General features: G+C 38.5%; 1 protein-coding gene across 14 annotated transcripts; it reads right to left on the bottom strand.

Moving 5' to 3' along the window:
• Nucleotides 1–329: 329 nt before the first annotated feature.
• On the bottom strand, nucleotides 330–22,352 carry ZNF146 (zinc finger protein 146). Of its 14 annotated transcripts, none has more exons than XM_045076560.1 (4): nucleotides 22,215–22,306; nucleotides 21,497–21,570; nucleotides 12,598–12,830; nucleotides 330–3,395 (listed from the first exon to the last, which is right to left on the bottom strand). In XM_045076560.1, exon 4 carries the CDS (start codon nucleotides 2,614–2,616, stop codon nucleotides 1,738–1,740), a length of 879 nt encoding a protein of 292 aa, XP_044932495.1. In that variant the 5' UTR covers nucleotides 2,617–3,395; nucleotides 12,598–12,830; nucleotides 21,497–21,570; nucleotides 22,215–22,306; the 3' UTR covers nucleotides 330–1,737. The 14 variants fall into 14 exon arrangements, with proteins under 14 accessions (XP_044932495.1, XP_044932496.1, XP_012918286.1 ...); XM_045076561.1 differs by lacking the exon at nucleotides 22,215–22,306 and adding an exon at nucleotides 22,040–22,138 and having other exon boundaries at nucleotides 12,598–12,690; XM_013062832.2 differs by lacking the exon at nucleotides 22,215–22,306 and adding an exon at nucleotides 22,040–22,138.
• Nucleotides 22,353–22,356: the final 4 nt, after the last annotated feature.

Raw genomic sequence — 22,356 nt, forward strand, 5'->3', positions numbered from 1 at the left:
ATCTCTTCCTGTCAAATAAATTAAAAAAATCTTAAAACAAAGGGGCACCTGGGTGGCTCAGTGGGTTAAGGCCTCTGCCTTCGGCTCGGGTCATGATCCCGGGGTCCTGGGATCGAGCCCCACATTGTGCTCTCTGCTCCGTGGAAAGCCTGCTTCCTTCTCTCTCTCTCTCTGCCTGCCTCTCCACCTACTTGTGATCTCTCTCTCTGTCAAATAAATAAATAAATAAATAAAAATCTTTAAAAAAAAAAAAATCTTAAAACAAAAAAAAGTGTACAGACAGACAATATAGTGGACACCATAACATGTAAAAATAAAACAAATGTGGATTATGCTGTCATTTTTAATTTTAATAAAATAGATAATTTCATATTACATAGAGAGAAAGTCCATCCACTCATCATTGATAAAATTTTAGAAATATTTTCTATAAAAAGTTTAGTACTTGATTGGGAATGAATCCATTAGAACATGATTTCTATAGATACAGTGTTCCCATCCTCACCCCCATTCGTATTTTGAGAAAATTTAAAAATACAGAAAAGTACAAAAAATAAGACAAGATATCCATATACCACAATCCAGAATTATCCAGTATTTTGATATATTTACTTGCAGTCTGTTTAGTTTTAAAGAGAAATGGATGTTTATATATAAAACTGAAGTCCCCTTTCAACAGTCCCCATCCCATCCCTCCCACACTCATCCCCTTTTCCTTCTCCACTCTTCACAAGCAACCACTATCAAGAGTTTGGTCTGTATCTTCCAATCCATTTCAAAAACATTTAAAAAACATACATACATATAAGTATCCATTACCAATACATAGTACTGAATTTTGTGAGAAAAGTTTTAATTAAAATTTACAAAAATGTCATTGTAATATATGTGTTATTCTGCAACTTCATTTCCCCCTTCAACATAATTTTTGAGATCTCTGTAATACATGTCGATCTCACTTGTTAAATTTTACAGATATACAGTATTTCATCATAAGCATTTCCCATTTTGTTCCCGATGGGTATTTAAGTTGTTTCCAACTTATGGCTACTATAAATCATGCCACAGTAAATAGACTGGTATATATTTTGAAGCATACAAACCCAAAATTCCTAGGTATTCTTGAACTTGTTATAAGGAATGTTTCCCTACTCCCAAGGTCATAACCATTTCAGTATATAGCTTTTTCATATTCCTGTTTTTAATCTCTTGGATCTTACCTCCGTGTACAGTTCATGGTTTGTTTTTTCCTTGAAGAACAGATGACCTCCAAATCATTGTTTATAGTCTCAGTATCTTCTCACCTCCTACTGCCATTTCTATCATATTCTAAATTCTAATAAATGCATAGGTGTTTCCAGAATTATCTTCCATTCTGCTAAATCAATATAGAGGTCTCTTCCTTTCCAATACTTACAACTTATTTTTTTTATTACATTGATGAAAATCTCCAGATCTACGCAGACAGCAATAAGAAGCATGTTTACCATTCCCAATTTTAGTGGAAATGCATCTAAAGTTTCAGCATTACCTGCACCATCAGCTTTTTGGTGGGTGCAGGATTTTTATCATACAAATGTCTTTCTCTTCAGTATAAATTCCCTGGTGTCCAGTAACTTTTTCACTTTTGTTTTCCTCCTTTGTGATGCTTTCCTTCTACATGATTACTTCTGATGTGCTATAGAGGCTTAAATTCCTGATGAACGTTTTCCAATTTTTAAGATATTTACAGGGTTTTTAATGAGTATGAATTTTCTGATGTCTAATGTGGTGTGACTTCTGGCTAAAAGCTTTCCCACATTCACTACATTGATAAGGCTTCTTACCTGTGTGTATTCTCAAATGCAGAGCAAGGGTTGAGAACTGAGAGAAAGCTTTCCCACATTCATTACAACCATAGGGTTTCTCACCTGTATGGCTTCTCACATGCACAGTAAGAGATGAACTTTGAGAGAAGGCTTTTCCACATACATTGCATTCGTAAGGTTTATCACCTGAATGAATCCTCACATGCACAATAAGTGATGTTCGCTGAGAGAAGGCTTTTCCACATTCATTACATTCATAGGGTTTCTCTCCAGTGTGAATGTTTTGATGTTTTATGAGGTACTTCTTCTGGCCAAAAGCTGTTCCACATTCACTACATTTAAAGGGTTTCTCTCCAATATGAATTTTCTCATGCTCAGTAAGGTTAGACTTCCCACTGAAGGTTTTTCCACACTCCTTACATACAAAAGGCTTCTCTCCCGTGTGAGTTCTCTGGTGTCTGATGAGGTTTGACTTCTGAATGAAAGCTTTCCCACAATCCTTACACTCAAAAGGTTTCTCTCCAGTGTGAATTTTCTGATGGGTAAGGAGGTTTTCCTTCTGGCTGAAGGATTTTCCACATTCATTACATTCAAAAAGCTTTTCTCCAGTATGGGTATTCTGATGTTTAATGACATACTGCTTTTGGCTAAAGGCTTTTCCACATTCATTACATTCAAAAGGTTTCTCTCTATTATGAAAATGTTCATGTTCGGTGAGATTCGATTTGTGGCTGAAGACTTTCCCACATACTTTACAGGCAAAGGGGGTTCCCCCACTACAAATTCTCTGCTGACTGAGGTGTGACATCTGAATGGAAGCTTTCCCACATTCACAAGGTTTCTCTCCAGTATGAATTTTTTGATGAATGAGGATTTACTTTTGCTTGAAGGTATTTCCACATTTCTTACATCTGAAGGGCCTGTGTGTATGACCTTTCAAATGTAAAGTAAGGAATAAAATTCAAGAGAAATCTCTATCATACACAGTATATTACAAGCTTTCTCTCCAAGTATAAATTTTCTAATGCTCAATGAGGTTTTGTTATATTCACTGGTTCTTCTCCAGTAAAAATTTTCTTCTGCTCAATGAATCTGTCATCTAGCTAAAGGCTCCTCAGAAACAGGGTTTCTCTCCAGCCTGACTTCTACATTTAATGAGGTGTGGCATGTGAGTGAAAGTTTTTCCACATTCAGTAAATTCATAGGGTTTCTCTCCAGTATAAATGCTGTTTTCAGATGGGGTTCAAACTGTTTTAACCAAAAGCATTTCCACACTTATTTACACTTAAAGGGGGTTATTACCTAAAGAATAAGTTGTGGCAGGATTTCCGAACTAAATTAGACTGATGATTCTTTCCTACACAAGTCCCCTCGTGATTGTAAGCTAAACAGTATTTCAAACTCTTTCTAGTTAAATTGAAAAAGATGTTGCTGTTAAAAGATACAATGTCTGAGTTCAGAGGAAGTATTTTTCCAATTTTCTTACATTCACTGCTTTTTTTTCCTCAGTCTTTCCTGGAGATGGATGCAACTTGCTTCCCACGTCTTGTTGCCTCTCTATCTGCTCATCATCTTCTCAGGCTTCTTCTAAAATGGAGTACAAAGAATCATCATTTAAAGGAGGTAATGTATAAAAGTGCTTAGTATTGTGGCTGACAAATGGTAAGCCTTGATAATGTTAGCTTTATGTTACCATTATTTATGAATTTTCCCATTACTGGTAATAAAATTTTGGATTGTGCTACTGGGATGAACTATGGAAGCCCACCTCACAGCATGAAAAAATCCTCATGACCAATGTCAACAAATAACTTTTGAGAAGGAAACTTTTGTGGAGGGTATCTGCATAGATAATTAACATTCATAGGCACACAGAACTTAAGGATTCCCATTTCTTAGTTCAGCAAATTGAATATAACAGACAATGAGGAATTGACAAGTAGGATAAAAAGATGACACAGAATTGAGAAAGTCTAAGAAAAGGATGTCTAAAAAAAGGAAAGGAATTAACCAACAACTTCCTTCCAAAACCCCAATTAAAAAGACAAGAAAAGGGAAGATGGTACAAGTCACAAGCTCACAAGAAAAAATGGATATGACTGGAGATATCAATACACACAGACATTAACAAACTTCCTGATAACATAAGAGCACACAAAAGATTTTCAACACAGCATAGCTGAGAAAGTTTAAGTATATAAAGATCCTGCAGAAGAAGAAGCGAATGTCAAACCAATTTATGCCACAAAATATCAGAAAGACTAAGGAAACGGAGGGAATCAAGTACCTCGAAAGAAATAATAAAGGATGGTAGCTGAAAAAAAGATATAGGTGCGGCTGGAGCACTACCCTCCCAGTAGGACCACGCCTTTGATGAAACAGTAATCATTTTTGGCAGAAATTTAATCAGAGAATCTCCAGGCTCAGGGATATCCAGTAAGAGATGACAAGGGAGAGTGCTACACTGAAATCAATGGGATTAAATCTGTATATAACATGGTGACACCTCCAGGACAGTCTGTAGCTCATGCCAAAAAAGGGCTGGCCATCAGGTATATATACCTTGAGCAGGGTATAAAAGGCTCCTTCTCTGAAGAACCTGAAAAGCCCATGAAGAACCTCAGTAGGATACCCCTCCAAGATGGTTAACTGTCACCTGTACTCATTTTTTTCCTCCAAAACAAGGGACCTGGACACACCAGGGTTTGTGTGAGTAAAGTGGTATAACCCTTCTGTGGAGACCCTGGACCATAAGGCATTTTGCTTTTTTTTTTTTTTAAAAGATTTTATTTTTAAGTAATTTCTACACCCAATGTGGGGCTTGAACTCACAACGCCAAGATCAAAAGTCACACGCCCACCAACTGAGATAGTCAGGCACCCTATAGCATTTTTTTAAAAAGATTTATTAGAGAGAGACAGAGAATGAGTAGGAGGGGCGCATGAAGAGGGAGAATAATCTCAAGCAGATACCCTGCTGAGCACAGAGTCTGAAAGGGGGCTTGATGTCATGACCCTGAGATTATGACCTGAGCCAAAACCAAGAATCAAACATGTAATCAACTGTGGCACCCAGGCACCCTATATCCCATAGCATTTTACTTCTAACTCACAGAAACCTACTAGATGACTAGAAGCAACCAGGCATGAAAGAGCTTATGATCACCTTTCAGTGAATCAGTTTTAAACATGAGTGCAGCCAATATTTCACACACATTTGAGGAACCCCTACTAATCAGAAAGACAGATCAACATCAAAAGAAAAAACAAGGGGCACCTAGGTGACTCAGTGGGTTAGCTGATCCTCTGCCTTCGGCTCAGGTCATGATTTCAGGGTCCTGGGATCGAGCCCCGCATCGGGCTCTCTGCTCAGCGGGGAGCCTGCTTCCCCCCCCCCCCGCCTACTTGTGATCTCTGTCAAATACATAAGTAAAATCTTTAAAAAAAAAAAAAAAGAAAGAAAGAAAGAAAAAGAAAATAAACTCTTTAGAATATAGGTAAGGAACAGTAAACAGCAACAAAACCTAAAACCAATCAGATGATATTTTATGAGTGGAACAAAAATATGGTTCTGTAAAGAAGAAACAAAAAGTTCCTTTGAAATTAATTTAAGATGGGGAGTAGGAAGTTAGACTGTATTCTCATTCATTAATAAAAGGGTCATCTTACTGTAGAAGGACTATAGTATTTCACCCTAGCAAACTCAGGCATGGCCAGCTACTGTTTGGCCAATGAAATATAAGTGCAAGTGACAAGTTATTCCCCAGAAGGAGCTTTAAGAAGCCAAATTCAGGGGCACCTAGCTGGTACAACTGGTGAAGTATGAGACTCCTGATCTTGGGGATGCAAGTTTGAGCCCTATGTTGGGTGTAGATATTACCTAAAAGGGCACCTACGTGGCTCAGTCAGTTAAGTGTCTGCCTTTGGCTCAGGGTCATGTTCCCAGGGTCCTAGGATGGAGCCCCACATCAGGCTCCCTGCTCGGCAAGGAGATATATGTGCCCCCATGTTCACTGCAGTACTATCTACACCAACTGAGATATGGAAACTATCTAAATGTCCATCAACAGATGAAGAGAAAATATGGTGAATACACACAACGTAGTATCACTCAGCCATAAAAAAGAACAAAATACTACCATTTGCGACAACATGGATGGAACTTGAGGGTATTACAGAAAGTGAAAGAAGTCAGAGAAAGACAAATAATGTATAATCTCTTATATGTGGAATCTTAAACAACAAATCAAGCTCATAGAGAACACACTGATGGTTGAGAGAGGTGGGTTTGGGGTGTGGGCAAAATGGGTGCAAGGGATCAAAGGTAAAACTTCCAGGTTTAAAATAAATCATGGGGATGTAATGTACAGCATGGGAACTACAGTTAGTAATACATATTGCATACGTGGAAGTTGCTAAGAGAGTAATTCCTTAAATGTTCTCATTGGAAGAAAAAAAAGTTCTTTAACCATTTGTGTTGACAGATGGTAACTACAGAGTTATCGTGATCATTTCATAATATACACAAACACAAATTATGCTACAGTGTGTGAGGGGGGATGGGGTAACTTGGCAATGGGCATTAAGGAAGGCACCTGATGTAATCAGCACTGGGTGATATTTGCAACTGATGAATCATTAAATTCTACCTCTGAAATTAGTAACATAACATATGTTAACTAGCTCGAATTTAAATAAAATCCTTTTTAAATAAAATCTTGGGAAAAAAATTATAATATTGTATATCTGAACCTTATATAATGTTGTAGGTGAATTAGACCTCAATTTTTAAAAAAGACAAATTCAGAGCATAAAGCAAGGTAACATATTAGCTGAGTGAAGTAAGTTCCAGAAAACAAAAGGAAAACACTGATTAGAGGAGATACTCAAAGAAAAACACACACAAAAAAAGCTTGCTCTCTTGTAAGTCATGAATCTCTAGACTTAAAGGGCACACGCACTACCTTGCACGAAGAATAAAAGATGCATACCTACATGTGTCACCGTGACATTTCAAAAGAAAAAATGAAGAGGCCATTAAAAGAAAACCCTACTATATACGTATATACACACATATATACATCACCCAACTACACACAGGTATGTATCACCCAAAGAACAGGAATCAGAATGGCACCAAATTTCTCAACAGAAGCACAGGAAGCTAAAAGACAAAATTCTGAGGGAAAATTCTAAGCTTGGCCTACCAATCTAATAAGACAAAGGCATTCTTCAGATATGTAAATGTTAAAAAATTTTTCTCAATGCACTTTTCCTCTCAGGATGCTACATGAGCTCCACCAAATGAGTAGATAGAGAAGGTGATACAGAATGCAAGAAAGATAGAATATAACATAGGGAAAACAAATAAAAAAGTCTTTGATAATGTTGATGAAAAACCACAAGATCAGAGCTAACTATCCGTCAGAGTACAGCCAATTCTGACTAGAACAGAAGAACTAAAATTCTACAGGTAAATCTTCATGGGAAAAAAATGGAAAAAATTTCCCAATGCATTTGACCATGTGTAAACTAGTATTTAGAGGGCTTTTAGCTATTCTAAGGTATCCAAGGGAGTTTATGCTAAATACAGAAAACCAAAACAAAAGTATGACAAATATAAATTCCATGAAAGAAAAAAATAGCATAGTAATAAACAAAATTCTATACATCTACACACATACGTCTACTGTAAATGAAAAGGTAATAGTTGGGGTGCTTGGGTGGGTCAGTGGGTTAAAGCCTCTGCCTTCGGCTCCAGCCCAGCATTGGGCTCTCTGCTCAGCAGGGAGCCTGCTTCCTCCTCTCTCTCTGCCTGCCTCTCTACCTACTTGTGATCTCTGCCTGCCAAATAAATAAATAAAATCTTAAAAAAAAAAGGGTAATAGTTATCTCAAAAAGGTGTCTTAAAGTTAATTTTTTTTTATTTTTTAAAAAAGATTTATTTACCAGAAAGAAAGAGAGAAACCAAGAGCAAAAGCAGGGGAAAGCACTGGGCAAAGGGAGAGGTAGAAGCAGACTCCCCAACAAGCAGGGAGGCCGATCGGGTACGATCATGACCTGAGCTGAAGGCAGACCCCAACCAACGGAGCCACAGGCATCCCTTCAATTTGAGTTATTATATTAATGACTTCAGTGATTTAAAAAAAAAAAAAAAAAGAAAGAAAGAAACAAGTCAGATGGTTGTTTATCCTATAAATAGGTAAAATTAAGGTGGGCAAGGCAGACTGGAAAAATAAAAATTGATACTAAAGAGTTACTTCTAACTTCAGAATAAATGAGCCTCTGGGCACCTGGGTGACTCAGTCACTTAAGTATCCAGCTCTTGGGTTTCTTTTGGCTCTGGTCATGATCTCACCGGTTATAAGATCCAGCCCCACAACGGACTCCGCACTGAGCATGGAGTCTGCTTCAGATTCTTTCTTTCTCTCCCTCTGCTCCTATCCACTTGCACACCTGTGCACTGGCATACTCTCTCAAATAAATAAAATCTTTTTAAAAAACGAGTCCTCTCTGGGATTTAATTTCTAAGAAAATGAGGAAAGGCACAATGCGGTGTTCTAGAAGCCACCTCCAGTAAGAGGGAAAAGGGGGAAAAAAATCAAAGCAAAAGATAAGAAAACACTTAGCAAGATAAAGCAACATCTCGGGTCATCAAGGCACCAATCAAGCAGGAGAGAGAATTCCTACAGTGGTGACTCACAAGACATAAATAGATCCTTTCTTCTAAAATGTTAAAATAAGAACATCTCTGCCCACTTTTCACATCTGTGAAGGATAAAGAAAAACAGGGGGAAAAAGCGAGGAAAAACTGCACTGTTGAGAAGAGTAGGAAGTAGCTATAATTCTAATGTCTAAGAGGATTGTTAGCAGGCATCAGCCATTGTCGCTGTTTTTAGGAAGGGTTCTGAGGCACAACACTCTCCAAAAACTTAAGGCATAGCCTCAAGGGACAAATCATCACCTCGTTTTTTAACAACAGAATCACTGGAATGTAGCTTGGATACCAAAGACTTGGTGGACCCACCAGCATCCCTAAGTGGTAGGAAGGAAATACAGAGACACCCTGAGCGAATTAAGCTGCTTATAAGTACAGAAGAACAGAAGATCACAACCTTCTCCCTAAATTCTTGACTTGTGTATCTAACTACCTATATGAATATGCACTAAAATGATTAGCAAACATCACAATCAATAACTCCAAAATATACCTCTTGATCTATTTCTGAAATTTCTTGAAGTCTTCCTATCTCCGGGAAATGTTAAACTCCTCTTCTAGTTAAAACCCCAGAATTGAGTCTGATTCCTCTTTCTCTTATAAAAAAATACAACCAAGGGCACCTGAGTGGCTCAGTGGGTTAAAGCTTCTGCCTTTGGCTCATGATCCCAGGGTCGTGGGATTGAGCCCCACATCAAGCTCTCTGCTCAGCAGGGAGCCTGCTTCCTCCTCTCTCTCTGCCTGTCTCTCTGCCTACTTGTGATCTCTGTCTGTCAAATAAAATCTTAAAAAACAAATAAATAAAAATTTAAAAATACAACCTAAAAAAATACATAAATAAAAATAAACCTGTATCAGCCAGCTGTTTCTTGAAAATATCTGAAGAATCTGAGGCACCTGGGTGACTCAGGGTCTGCCTCCAACTCAGGTCATGATCCCAGGGTCCTGAGATGGAGCGCTACATCAGGCTCCCTGCTTCTACCCGTGATCTCTCTCTTGCTTTCTCTGTCAAATAAATAAAATCTTCAAAAAATAAGTATGTGTATATATATATACATATATATATGTGTATCTTAAGAATCTGACTCACCACTAGCAATACTATCATTTTCTTATGTAGATTACTGCAATAGTCTGATTATCTCCTAGCCTTGTTCCCATATACCTTATTTTCTATACACCAGCCAAAATATAATTCTAACCTTATCATTCCTCTATGCCAAACCCTTTGATGGTCTCCCAAATCACTCAGAATAAAGACCAGGCCTATTACCTAACCAAACCTTTTCTTGCTCATTTTGCATGAGCCTACTCTGCCCTGGTCAGTATTTCTAAAACAGCAAGTTCCAGCCTCAGGGCTTTCATCACTTTTTGTTCCTTCAGGCTGAATGTTCTTCCATCAAATATAACATGCCTCATTTGCACATGCTAAAGCTCTTTTTTTTTTTTAAAGTCACCCTTTTAGTGAGACCTTTCCCTGATCAACTGATTTAAGATTATAACCACCAATTGGCCTTCTCTATGTTGTTTTTCCTTCCTTTTTCTCCAGAGCACTACCACCATCTGATAGAATATATATTTTTACTTATTTACTCACAGTGTTTCTTCCTCAGGAGGGAGGAATTTTTGAAAATTTTATCAATGACATCTCCTTAGTAACTGAAATGGTACCTAGTATCATTCAAAAAATACTTATCAACTATATGAATATACTACATTGATAGAAATGATAGTTGGTTTACTTATGCTTATTTCTGTCAAATCTATAAATAAATGTACTTTGACTCAGCATTTCCACTGAGGATGAATTACTATATAGCTGTTATCTATTTTATCTCTGCAAAGCAATATAAACAAGTACATATGCACTCGTGTATTCAAAAGCATACATCTGCGGGACGCCTGGGTGGCTCAGTTGGTTAAGCAGCTGCCTTCGGCTCAGGTCATGATCCCAGCGTCCTGGGATCGAGTCCCACATCGGGCTCCTTGCTCAGCAGGGAGCCTGCTTCTCCCTCTGTCTCTGCCTGCCATTCTGTCTGCCTGTGCTCGCTCTCTCCCCCTCTCTCTCTCTGATAAATAAATAAAATCTTTAAAAAAAAAAAAAAAAAAAAAAAAAAAAAAAAAAAAAAAACAAAAGCATACATCTGCAAACCACCTAAATGTCCATAAATAGGAAGACAGGTTAAATAAAATGTATTGGTAAGAGTCTCTTCCAAAAAAACAAATAAAAACTATGGACACATCATAATACATACTATCATTTATATGAAAAGGAAAAGTGAGGGCTTACATACATATATAGTCATATTTACAGCACAGATATGCTGCTTTATTTATAGGCTACCTCAAGAAGGCTACATGTGAAACTCTTAAAAATGACTGCATCTTTGAAAAAAATCTATAGGACTAAAGGTAAGTGATAAGAGACTTTCTCAGTGTACACCTTGATATTCAACAATGTTACAAGCTTGGGCACCTGGGTGGCTCAGTGGGTTAGGCCTCTGATCGTTAGGTTGTGATCTCGGGGTCCTGGGATCGAGTTCCGCATCGGGCTCTCTGCTCTGTGCAGAGCCTTCTTCCTCTCTCTCTCTCTCTTCCCTCTCTGCCTGCCTGTCTGCCTACTTGTGATCTCTGTCAAATAAATAAAATCTAAAAAAAAAACCCAAACATGTTACAAGCTCATGTTAGTATACTAAAAAACAAATACAGGGGCACCTGGGTGGCTCAGTCGGTTAAGTGCCAGCTCAGATCATGGTCTCAGGATCCTGGGATGGAGTCCCGTATCCAGCTCCTTGCTCAGTGGGGAGCCTGCTTCTCCCTCTGCCTCTGCCTGCCACTCTACCTGCGTGTGCGTTCTCTCTCTGGCAAATAAATAAAAAGCTTTTAAGAAAATAAAAAGGTAAAAAATAAAAACCAAAAACAGACTCTTAACATTTATATGCACATACAGCAGCAAAGGGCAGAACTGATTTCTAAGGCAACAACTTCTGAAAGAGATATATGTGTGGGTGGAAAAGAAAGGAAGGCAGGAGTTTGTTGATGTGTAATGGGGGAGAAGTGGGATAAGCAGACAAGAGAAAGCATGATTACAGACGTAAATCATAATTCAGAGGCATTTAGCCACTGAAAGAATGAAAGAAGGTGGCAAGTAATAAAAAGGAACCTAAATGTCAGACTATATGTAAAAAGACTTTTTTTTTTAAGATTTTATTTATTTATTTGACAGAAAGAGATCACAAGTAGGCAGAGAGGCAGGCAGAGAGAGATGGGGAAGCAGCCTTCCCACTGAGCAGAGCGCCTGCTGTGGGGCTTGATCCCAGCACCTTGGGATAATGACCTGAGCTGAAGGCAGAGGCTTTAACCCACTGAGTCACCCAGGCACCCCAAAAAAGATGTTTTTTAAATCTTTAAAAATTATTTATTTCTTTATAAAGATTTATTTGACAGAGAGATCACAAGTAGGCAGAAAGAATACAATGCTGAGCAGAGAGCCCGATGTAGGGCTCTATCCCAAGACCCTGAGATCATGACCTGAGCCACCCAGGTGCCCAAGACTTTAAAAAAAAAAAAAAGATATTATTTATTTGACAGAGAGACAGTGAGAGAGGAAACACAAGCAGGGGGAGAGGGAGAAGCAGGCTTCCCGCAGAGCAAGGAGCCAGATGCTGGGCTTGATCCCAGGAACCTGGGATCTTGACCTGAGACAAAGGCAGATGCCTAAAGACTGAGCCACCCAGGCGCGCCTCAACACTTAAAACTTACAAAAGGCAACGCATGAGGAAAAAAATATACAAATTGGGAGGTATGAATGAGAGAAAAATCACACAGCAGTAATACAAATAAAGTGTGAAATCCTGACATCCAGAACGGAGTTAAGAGGGGCATCTAAAAAATCTGATTAAACAATGCAGTACTGAAGCAGCAAAAATGACTGTAAATATAAGCCAGCTAGCTAAAGAATTCATAACAAGTAAATACTCCCAAGTCTAGGGCCTATAAGAAAATATCCCTGAGTATTTCAAAGGTGTCAATGCTGCCTGACCAACGGTGACCTGCCTTGCCATTCACTCACCTGAACAAATTTCCTTCCCACTTGGTTCTCCACCATCCAGTGTCTTCTTATTCCAACACAGGACCAGATACAGTTTGGTCAGTTTATAACCTGCTTTTGGGGAAATGACACAGCACTAGAATGTTAATGCTGGGGGCCAAAGTACCATCCTAGAACTAAGGCTGAGCCCAGGGGCCTCCAGGCCTTCTCAATGATGAGGAAGGTACAGTTTGCAGGAGCACAAGGAAGTGGCCCTGTGAAAAAGAAGGAAGTAATGACCTTTTGCCTTAGAGATTAATGCACACACAATTATAATAAGCAAAGGAACGAGGACTACCTGAAACTTGAATTTCAAAGCCATACTCATTAAATCATTTATATTTCCAGAAATGGGATTAAAAAAAAAAAAAAAAGAGAATTATTTCTCAGAATTTTATTTATACAGGAAAGCTGTTCATACCTTATATGACTGGTTGCTACTGTTCTGTACCACCACATTTATACCTAGTTCCTGACTGGATTTTTAACCATGGCTATTATTCCTGGATGATTTTAATACTCACATAATGACAATAGCCGTAGATGCCTACGGTGAACTAAGTCACCAGAATACAATGCATAGGAAATTGTTCTTACAGTATTCAGGAATAAAGCTGCAAAAAGTTTCCCCAGAGCCCTAACATTTACTTTGTACTATAATCTATGTATCAGATGGGTGTGGTGCAAAAACAATGAATACTGTCACAGTGAAAATAAAAATAAATAAATAAATAAACAAACAAACAAACTATATCAGAAATTCATTCATTCAAAAAACATTTCTAAGGACATTATCGGGACAACTGACAAAATTTGAACATGGATTTTATTTTTTTTTTAAAGATTTTATTTATTTATTTGACAGATAGAGATCACAAGTAGGCAGAGAAGCAGGCAGAGGGAGAGGAGGAAGCAGGCTCCCCGCTGAGCAGAGAGCCCGATGCGGGGATTCCATCCCAGGACCCTGGGATCATGACCTGAGCTGAAGGCAGAGGCTTTAACCCACTGAGCCACCCAGGTGCCCCTGAACATGGATTTTATGTTAGATAATAGCAATGTGTTGATGTTAAAAAAATTTTTTTTTAAGATTTTATTTATTTATTTGACAGAGAGAGATCACAGTAGACAGAGAGGCAGGCAGAGAGAGCGAGAAGGAAGCAGGCTCCCTGCTGAGCAGAGAGCCTGATGAGGGACTCGATCCCAGGACCCTGAGATCATGACCCGAGCCAAAGGCAGCGGCTTAATCCACTGAGCCACCCAGGCGCCCCGATGTTAAAATTTTTTTTAAAGATTTTATTTATTTGACAGAGAGAGATCACAAGTAGGCAGAGAGGCAGGCAGTGAAAGAGGGGGGAAGCAGGGTCCTTGCTGAGCAGAGAACCCAACACACTGCTCCATCCCAGGACCCTGAGACCATGACCTGAGCCAAAGGCAGAGGCTTAACCCACTAAGCCACCAAGGCAACCCGATGTTAAAAATTTTCTGATTTTGGGGCGCCTGGGTGGCTCAGTGGGTTGGGCCGCTGCCTTCGGCTCAGGTCATGATCTCAGGGTCCTGGGATCAAGTCCCGCATCGGGCTCTCTGCTCATCAGGGAGCCTGCTTCCCTCTCTCTCTCTCTCTGCCTGCCTCTCCATCTACTTGTGATTTCTCTCTGTCAAATAAATAAATAAAATCTTAAAAAAAAAAAAAATTTCTGATTGTTTACCATACCATGGTTATGAAAAACAAGTCCTTGTTCTTAGAAAATTGGCGCTCAAGTACTTATAAAGGAAGCACATATGCAACTTAGTCTCAATTGGCTCAAAAAAAAATTATACGCAAAAATATCTGGACAAAGAAAGTAGGAAAAAGCAAAAAAACAAAACATAAATGGTAAATTTGGGTAAAGGATATATGGGACTTTCTAAACTAATTCAACTTTTCTTTAAAGTCGAAATCATATAAAAAAAGCAAAATCCTAAAAACCTGAGTTGCTACTATGCAAATACACATTATCATACATATCATACACTATCATACTAACATACTATGTATGTTGAAGAAGCTAGGTTACCAATTTTTGTGCTGGGGTGTGGCAGAGATGGAGGGCTTAGAACATAATTTTAACAGTAATGTAGGGGCACCTGGATGGCACAGTCATTAAATGTCTGCCTTCGGTTCAGGTCATGATCCCAGGAGCCCCGCATCAGGCTCCCTGCCCTGTGGGAAGCCTGCTTCTCCCTCTCTCACTCCCCCTTCTTCTGTTCCCTCTCTCGCTGTGTTTCTACCAAATAAATAAATAAAATCTTTTAATAAACAAACAAACAAACAGTAATGTACCTAGAGAGAAATAGGAAAGGGTTAGTTTCCTAAAGACAATCTGCAGGGGAAAGATCAAGTTTGATATTCTATTCAAGTTTGATATCCAGAGTGTCAGGTTTTTGAGCAACATGCAGGCAGGTATATTTATTAGGCAACTGCACACAGACATAATGTGCTCATAACAGGCCTAGAAAACCCAGGAGGGAAACAGGAATTTACCAGCTGTGAGAATATCAGTGCTGCTGAAGACATAGGTGGAATGTGACTATGACTGCTTAGAGATATGAAGGAGATAGTCAAGGACAAAATCCTAGGAACACCCAACAGTTAAAGAGACAAGGAAAGGTTTCAAAGGAGCATGGTGGCTGCTTAGTTTTGAATCTTTCAAGTTACTTCTTCTGAAAACTATACAAAATATCAAGAATAATGGGGGTGGTGGGTGGCCAATACACACTATTATTTTTCATAAACTAGCAGAAAGAATTTGTTCACTCTAAATTATATTAAGTGTTAGCCCCAAATACCCAAAATAGCAGATCCAGTGCAGGAACCACAACAGTATGGTATGCACAGCAAGAAAGATTACATAACTGTGAGCAGTCTTTGAAATAACAGATCTCAGAAATAATTAGCAAATATTCATTCTCAGAATGACAGTTGAGTATGAATTGCTGCAGCTGAGTCTAACAATGAACAACACAACTAGGGACCAAAAAAGCCCTCCCAAACTCCATGTACCAAAGGCAGACCCCAACAAGAGGCCTAAACAGGAAGTTGCCAAGAAGCCTAGAAGAACTGGGAATGCTTTGAGGGATTCCAAGAACTTAAAATGCTCAGATTTCTGCAGCTAATATTTCTTTACTGAATGAGTAGGCCTCACCCTAAAGGGAACTAATAAAAGCAAGACTTAGATTAAACAGAAAAGGACTGCCGAGAAACCAGAAGTATGCTTAAAAAGTACTTGGGAGTACGGTGTCCCCAGATTTAGCAACATCCCCAGATTTAGCAACTTCTAAGTGAATGTATCATTCTGGAAGGCAAGTACTGTGAAGAAATATGGGAAACAGGGAGATGCAGATAGAAGTCAACCAGGTTAAGGCCAATGAGCCAAAGGAGGTGAAGAACTCCTTTAATTTAAACACCAAAAAGAGGTGTAGGAGCTCTGAAGCACAGAATACTACTGTTTCCTTTTTCCTGTTAATGGTCTCAAAAAACTCTCTCATACAAACATGAGTAAACAAAATAATTTGTCTGTGTCCATACAAATATAGTACAAGAAAAACAGTGAAAGCAAACAGCACAATTTTCAAACAGCTGAGTAAGCTCACATGAAAAGTACTGCCACAAAGGAAGAAAATGAAAACAAAATGAAATTTTTAGAACTTTAAGAAGCAAGCCATATAAAGAACACAATGATAAAAACAGACCCTTTACTATAGAGAACAAACTGAGGGTTGCTGGAGAGGAGGTGGGTGAGGGAATGGGTTAAATGGGTGATGGGTATTAAGGAGGTCATTTCTACTTCTGAAACTAATATTACATTTTATGTTAACTAACTGGAATTTAAACAAAAACCTGAAATTACAAAAAAAGTTAATAAAAAAGAATACAATGATAAAGAAACTGAGTGAAGTAAAGGTCACTCAAAGAGGGAATGAAAAGAAAACAAAAGTAAGAATGGACATTTTGGGGTGCCTGGCTAGCTCAGTCGGTAGGACATATGATTTCAAGGTTGGGAGTTCAGGCCCCATGCTGGCTGTAGATTATCACTTAGAAATAAAATCTTTAAAAAAAAAAAAAAAAGATAGAGATCTTACTAGACACCTTATTTTGTTCTGTTTTTTCTTTTTTTTTTAAGACTACAGTATTAGAGTTTGGGGGGGATTTTTGGTTTCCTTGATTAATGTGATCTTTCCTGGTTGTTTTTTTTTTTATCTGAAGCATAGCAGCAGCCTCAGCCTTACACTTTTTGTTTCTACTCACATCCCCAGAGTTGCAGGCAGCACGGGTAACACATATATAGGTAATCATGTATCTGACCACAGAAGCCAACATCTTATCCAATGCAAAAACATTGGGGGAGCTTCTATCACATTCTAATAAAAATAAGGATACCCACTGTCTAAAGTATTATATAAATGTAAAAAATAATCCAGTAAATTAAGCTGGAAATAAAACTAATTTATAGAAATCAATAACTTTCTCATACACCAAAAATAATGACTCCATTTACAACAGCAATAGAAAAGATAAAGTACCTAGAAATAAACTTAGTAAGGAGGTCCAAAACCTGAATGAAAAAAAAAATTTAAACACTCCAGAAGACCCAAAAAGAAATGGGAATATATAAAATATATATCATGCATGGACAATATTTAACATCATAAAGATCTAATGTCCCTTTCCAAGTTATTATAAAAATTTAGTGCAATACCAATAAAAACAAGCTTTCCCCCTCCTAGAACTAGACAAGTTAACTCTAAGGTTTACACAGAAAAATAAATAAGCAAGGGGGCGCGCCTGGGTGGCTCAGTCAGTTGTGTGTCTGACTCTTGATTTTGGCTTAGGTCAAGATCTCAGGATCCTGAGACTGGGCTCCATACTCAGCGGGGAGTCTGCTTGAGAGTCTGCTTGAGATTCCACACACCCCGCCCCGCCGCCAAGCATGCAGGTGTGCACGCACTCTCTTGCAAATAAATAAAATCTTAAAAAAAAAAAAAAAAAGCTAGGAAACTCTGTAAAGAACAAACAATAACATATTAGCAACACCAAAACTGTAAAGCTTCAACAATAAAAAAATATTGGTGTATGAATACAGACTGGAAGATGGATGAGACTATAAACTCCAGAAACAGACCAAATACATGTGAGAATTTATTTGATCAAAATGGAATTTCAAAATAGTAAACTTAAAAGACAAATAATGATGCTTACAAGTCAGAAAAATTTGAGGTTTGTAATCAAATAAATGTAAAGGGTTTTTTTTTTAAGGTTATATATATTTATTTGAGAGAGAGAGACACACTGAGAAGGAACACAAGCAAGGGAAGTGGAACAGGGAGAAGCAGAAGCAGGCTTTGTGCTAAGCAGGGAGCCTGACACAGGACTCCATCCCAGAACCCTGAGATGATGACCTGAGCCAAAGCATACACTTAAAGACTGAGCCACCCAAGCGCCCTGAGGAATTTTAAAAACCAGGAAATCTTTACTTTTTAACCCTTAAAGAAACTGATATAGCCAAGGATTATTTATGTGTTGAAACCATCCATTAAATCAATGGGGAATGAACATTCATATGGTACCAAAGTAAATCATACAGATTTCATTTAATAAGTGGAGCTGGAAGAACTGTGTAGCCCAAGGGAAAAATATAATCACTAATGATGGACCAGTCAAATCACAAGTTTCTCCTGAGTTATGCCATTTGAATATCATCTCTGATGTACTCTGGCCAAAAGTTATTAACTGGGATTTTTAAAAAACATCATCAGAGGTTCCAAATTACAACTCTGAGAAAGTAACCATCACATAAATCAAAGAACATTCTCATGAAAAAGATAATAATGTGTTTCTAAAGATGAATCTAACTTAAACACAGAAATCTAACTTCCTGGGGCGCCTGGGTGGCTCAGTGGGTTAAGCGACTGCCTTCGGTTCAGGTCATGATCTCCGGGTCCTGGGATGAGTCCCGCATTGGGCTCTTTGCTCAGCAGGGAGCCTGCTTCCCCTCTGTCTCTGCCTGCCTCTCTCTCTACTTATGATCTCTATCAAATAAATAAATAAAAATTTTTTTAAATTTAAATTTTTATTTTTATTTATTTTTTTTTAATTTTTATTTTTTATAAACATATATTTTTATCCCCAGGGGTACAGGTCTGTGAATCACCAGGTCTACACACTTCACAGCACTCACCAAAGCACATACCCTCCCCAATGTCCATAATCCCACCCCCTTCTCCCAACCCCCCTCACCCCAGCAACCCTCAGTTTGTTTTGTGAGATTAAGAGTCACTTATGGTTTGTCTCCCTCCCAATTCCATCTTGTTTCATTGATTCTTCTTCTACCCACTAAATAAAATCTTTAAAAAAAAAAAAAAAACTAACTCCCTCATTCCAGTTATAAAAGGAAATGTCAAAAAAAGGTTTAAAATGGAAATAAAAAAGAACATCTATATCTATATATCTGAATCTTTCAGAAATTTCTACCAGAAATAGTACAAATGGCTGTACTATTATTTCTTAGGTAATAATACTGCTATTTATCGAGTACTTACTACATACCAGGCACTATTCTTTAGAACTTAAAAATCATTAATCTACACAACCAACCACCCTGTGAATTAGATACTATTATTTTCTCTATATCAGTAAATGAGAAACAGGCATATGCTTAAGTACATCAAGATACAAAGTGCAAAGGAAGGAATTAATAGCAGTCTGGCTCCATGGCCCATGGCCCCTTAAAAAACAAAAACAAAGGGGCGCCTAGGTGGCTCAGTGGGTTAAAGCCTCTGCCTTCAGCTCAGGTCATGATACCAGGGTCCTGAGATAGAGCCCCGCCATCAGACTCTCTGCTCAGCAGGGAGCCTGCTTCCCCTCCTTCTCTCTCTGCCTGCCTCTCTGCCTGCTTGTGATCTCTGTCAAATATATAAATAAAAATCTTAAAAAAAAAAAAAAAACACCAAAAAACCAAAACAAAACCCCACAAAAAACAAAAAAAGAAAAAAAACTTAACTTTTAAATACTAAATTCATATACTTAGAAAACCAGCATAAAAAGTTATTTACCAGGGCACTGGGGATCCCAGGGTCCTCCATCCAGCTCCCTGTTGCTTCTGCCTCTCTCTCTGCCCCCAACCCCCACTTGTGCGCGCGATTGCTCTCTCTCTCTCTCATAAATAATCTTTAAGAAAAAAGAAAGAAAGAAAAAAAAGGGAAGCTATCTGTCTTTGCCCTATCTCAGTATAACAACCCCAAACAGAGATAGCCACTTCCATTAGTTTCTTGCCTATCTTTTGAGTTTTCTAATGGAAACAAATACAAACATTTATTATTTCTGCCCCTTCTTACTTCAAATGAAGCATACCATACATTCGCCATCTTGTTTTTTTCACTGAACAATACATTTTAGAGTTATTTCAGTGTCAATATATAGAAAGCTTCCTCCTCATTCTTTTGTATACTTGTGTATTACTCTGTTGTATAAATGGACCTAATTTTATCCAACTAATCTCCTAGTGATGGCCAATCTTTACCTATGCTAAACACTGCTGCAATGAGCAACCTCACACCTGTATAATTTCATACATATGCGGGTACATTTGTAGGATTATTTCCAGATGTGAAATAGCCATGTCAAAAAGAAAATACATTTTACTTAGAGATGCTGCCAAATTTCCCTTCATTGGCCTGCTTCATGCAAACACCAATACAATTTTAATTTCTAGAGATTTATATTTTAAAATATGTTACCACTAGATGGATCGATCTAGAGAGTATAATGCTAAGCGAAGTAAGTCAGTCAGGGAAAGACAAATAGCATATGATTTCACTCGTGTGGAATCTAAGAAACGAACAAAGGAAAAAAAAAAAAAAAAGACAAACCAAAAAAACAGACTCTTAACTATAGGGAACAAACAGATGGTTACCAGAGGGGAAGTGGGTGGGTAGGGGGAAGGGTGAAACAACTGAAAGGAATTAAGAGTACACTTGTTTTGATGAGCACTGAATAATATATAGAACTGTTAAATCACTATACTGTATACTTGAAACACATAACAGTGTATGTTAACTATACTGGAATTGAAATTCAAAAAAACAAAAGACAAAAAAACATTAGCGCCGGCCTCCCACTTCCCCACATCCAACTGCTTTTCTTTTTCAGAGTTTTACGGGCTATTCTAGCTTATTTTTCCATATGAAATCCATAATCAGTTTATCTAATTCCCCCCCACCAAAAAAACTGTAGATGCTTTTATTAGGATCACACTGAATTAATAAATTTACTTAAATCTGCACACGCTTCTTTTTGACGTCTCCCTATTGAAAAACATGGTGTATCTATTTGATATCTCCTGCTATGCCTCTCAACACTTTTTAGAGTTCTTTTCTAATAGTTTTGCATACTGCTTATTTCTCATTTTTATTGCTATTGTAAATAGTTTCCTACTATGTCTCCTAACTGGCTGTTGTCTATTTGAAGACTGTTGATTTGTAAATATTAAATTGGTACCCAATTAACTTAACTCTTATTTTTTTTAAATTGTTAGGGATGGCAGTAGGGATTCCTTAGAAAAACCGTTTTTGCAGACAGGAGTTAACGGTCTTTGTTACTTCACAAAATCCATCCAACTTGGGACACCTCGATTCATTTAGGAGTCAGACACCTAGAATCTAGGTCAGACTAGTAAATAAACATTGCAACAACTAAATTTTCTTCAAATAATGAAGATTACCATGCCTAATTTAGAACTCCAAACCCTTGACTCTAATCCCGGGCTTTCTGTGCTATATGACGCTGTTGCTCAAAGTGCAACGTCGATATTTTATCTAGGATTTAACAGCAGCCCTATTAAAATACCCTTTAGATCAGAAGATTTGAGATCGTCTGAAGCTCTTCCACCAACAAAAAGTGCCTTCGAATAGTCTTGCTTGCTTAAAAAAGAAGAAACAACGGTGATCTGTATTCTACTTCAATTAAAAGTAAATGCATTTTATATAAAAATTCACTTTTAAATCATTTATCATTAAGCTCCCCCCCCCTTCAAATAATCAAATAAAAAACATTCCACGAAGATGGCACCGTTATTATCAGCACTTTCGACAAGGGAAGTGCGGCTGGCTAATTATTACCTCAATACTAGTCTCCTACATCTCCCTCTCAGATGCAGCCATACACAATCCTGCACTCACAGTTTCTCACTCAATAATCCCAACATCCAAACTTGCGGGCAAACTCAGGGTCACACAAGCTCGAACCCTCCTCAGAAACCCCCACCCCCACCCCGCATGTAGGCCAGAAGCTCTTAAACCCACTCTTCATCCCCGCGCCGCGCCCCAACAAATCCAGAATCCTCCCTTTCAACCTCCCCGACCCGACCGGCCCAAGACGCCCACATCCCACCTCCTACTTTCGCGCCACGTGGACCCAGGGGCCGGACTGACCCGCGGACAAAGACCAAAATGTCCACTCGGCGCGCTGCGCCTGCGCACTCCAAGGGCGAGCGAACACTCCCAGAAGTCTCTGCGACGCGGCCCTCACGGTCACCGTGGCCAGGCCTAGCCTGGTATTTGATTACCTTCTGTCTACAGCAACGCCGCTTTTCCGGCCTTGAACTACATTTCCCTTTAGGCTTTGCTGGTCAGCACTCTGTCCCACACGAACTTGGCTGCCTCTTCCAGTAATTATGGGGCTCTAAGGGTGAGTCGTCCTGCTTTAGA

This window comes from Mustela putorius, unplaced genomic scaffold (genome assembly GCF_011764305.1).
Source record: "Mustela putorius furo isolate JIRA1106 unplaced genomic scaffold, ASM1176430v1.1 tig00000174_pilon_pilon_pilon, whole genome shotgun sequence".
NCBI lineage: Eukaryota > Metazoa > Chordata > Mammalia > Carnivora > Mustelidae > Mustela > Mustela putorius.

What these genes read in the sequence shown, in the direction of transcription:
- ZNF146 (XM_013062836.2), bottom strand. Translation starts at nt 2,616, where the DNA reads ATGTCACACCTCAGTCAGCAGAGAATTTGTAGTGGGGGAACCCCCTTT.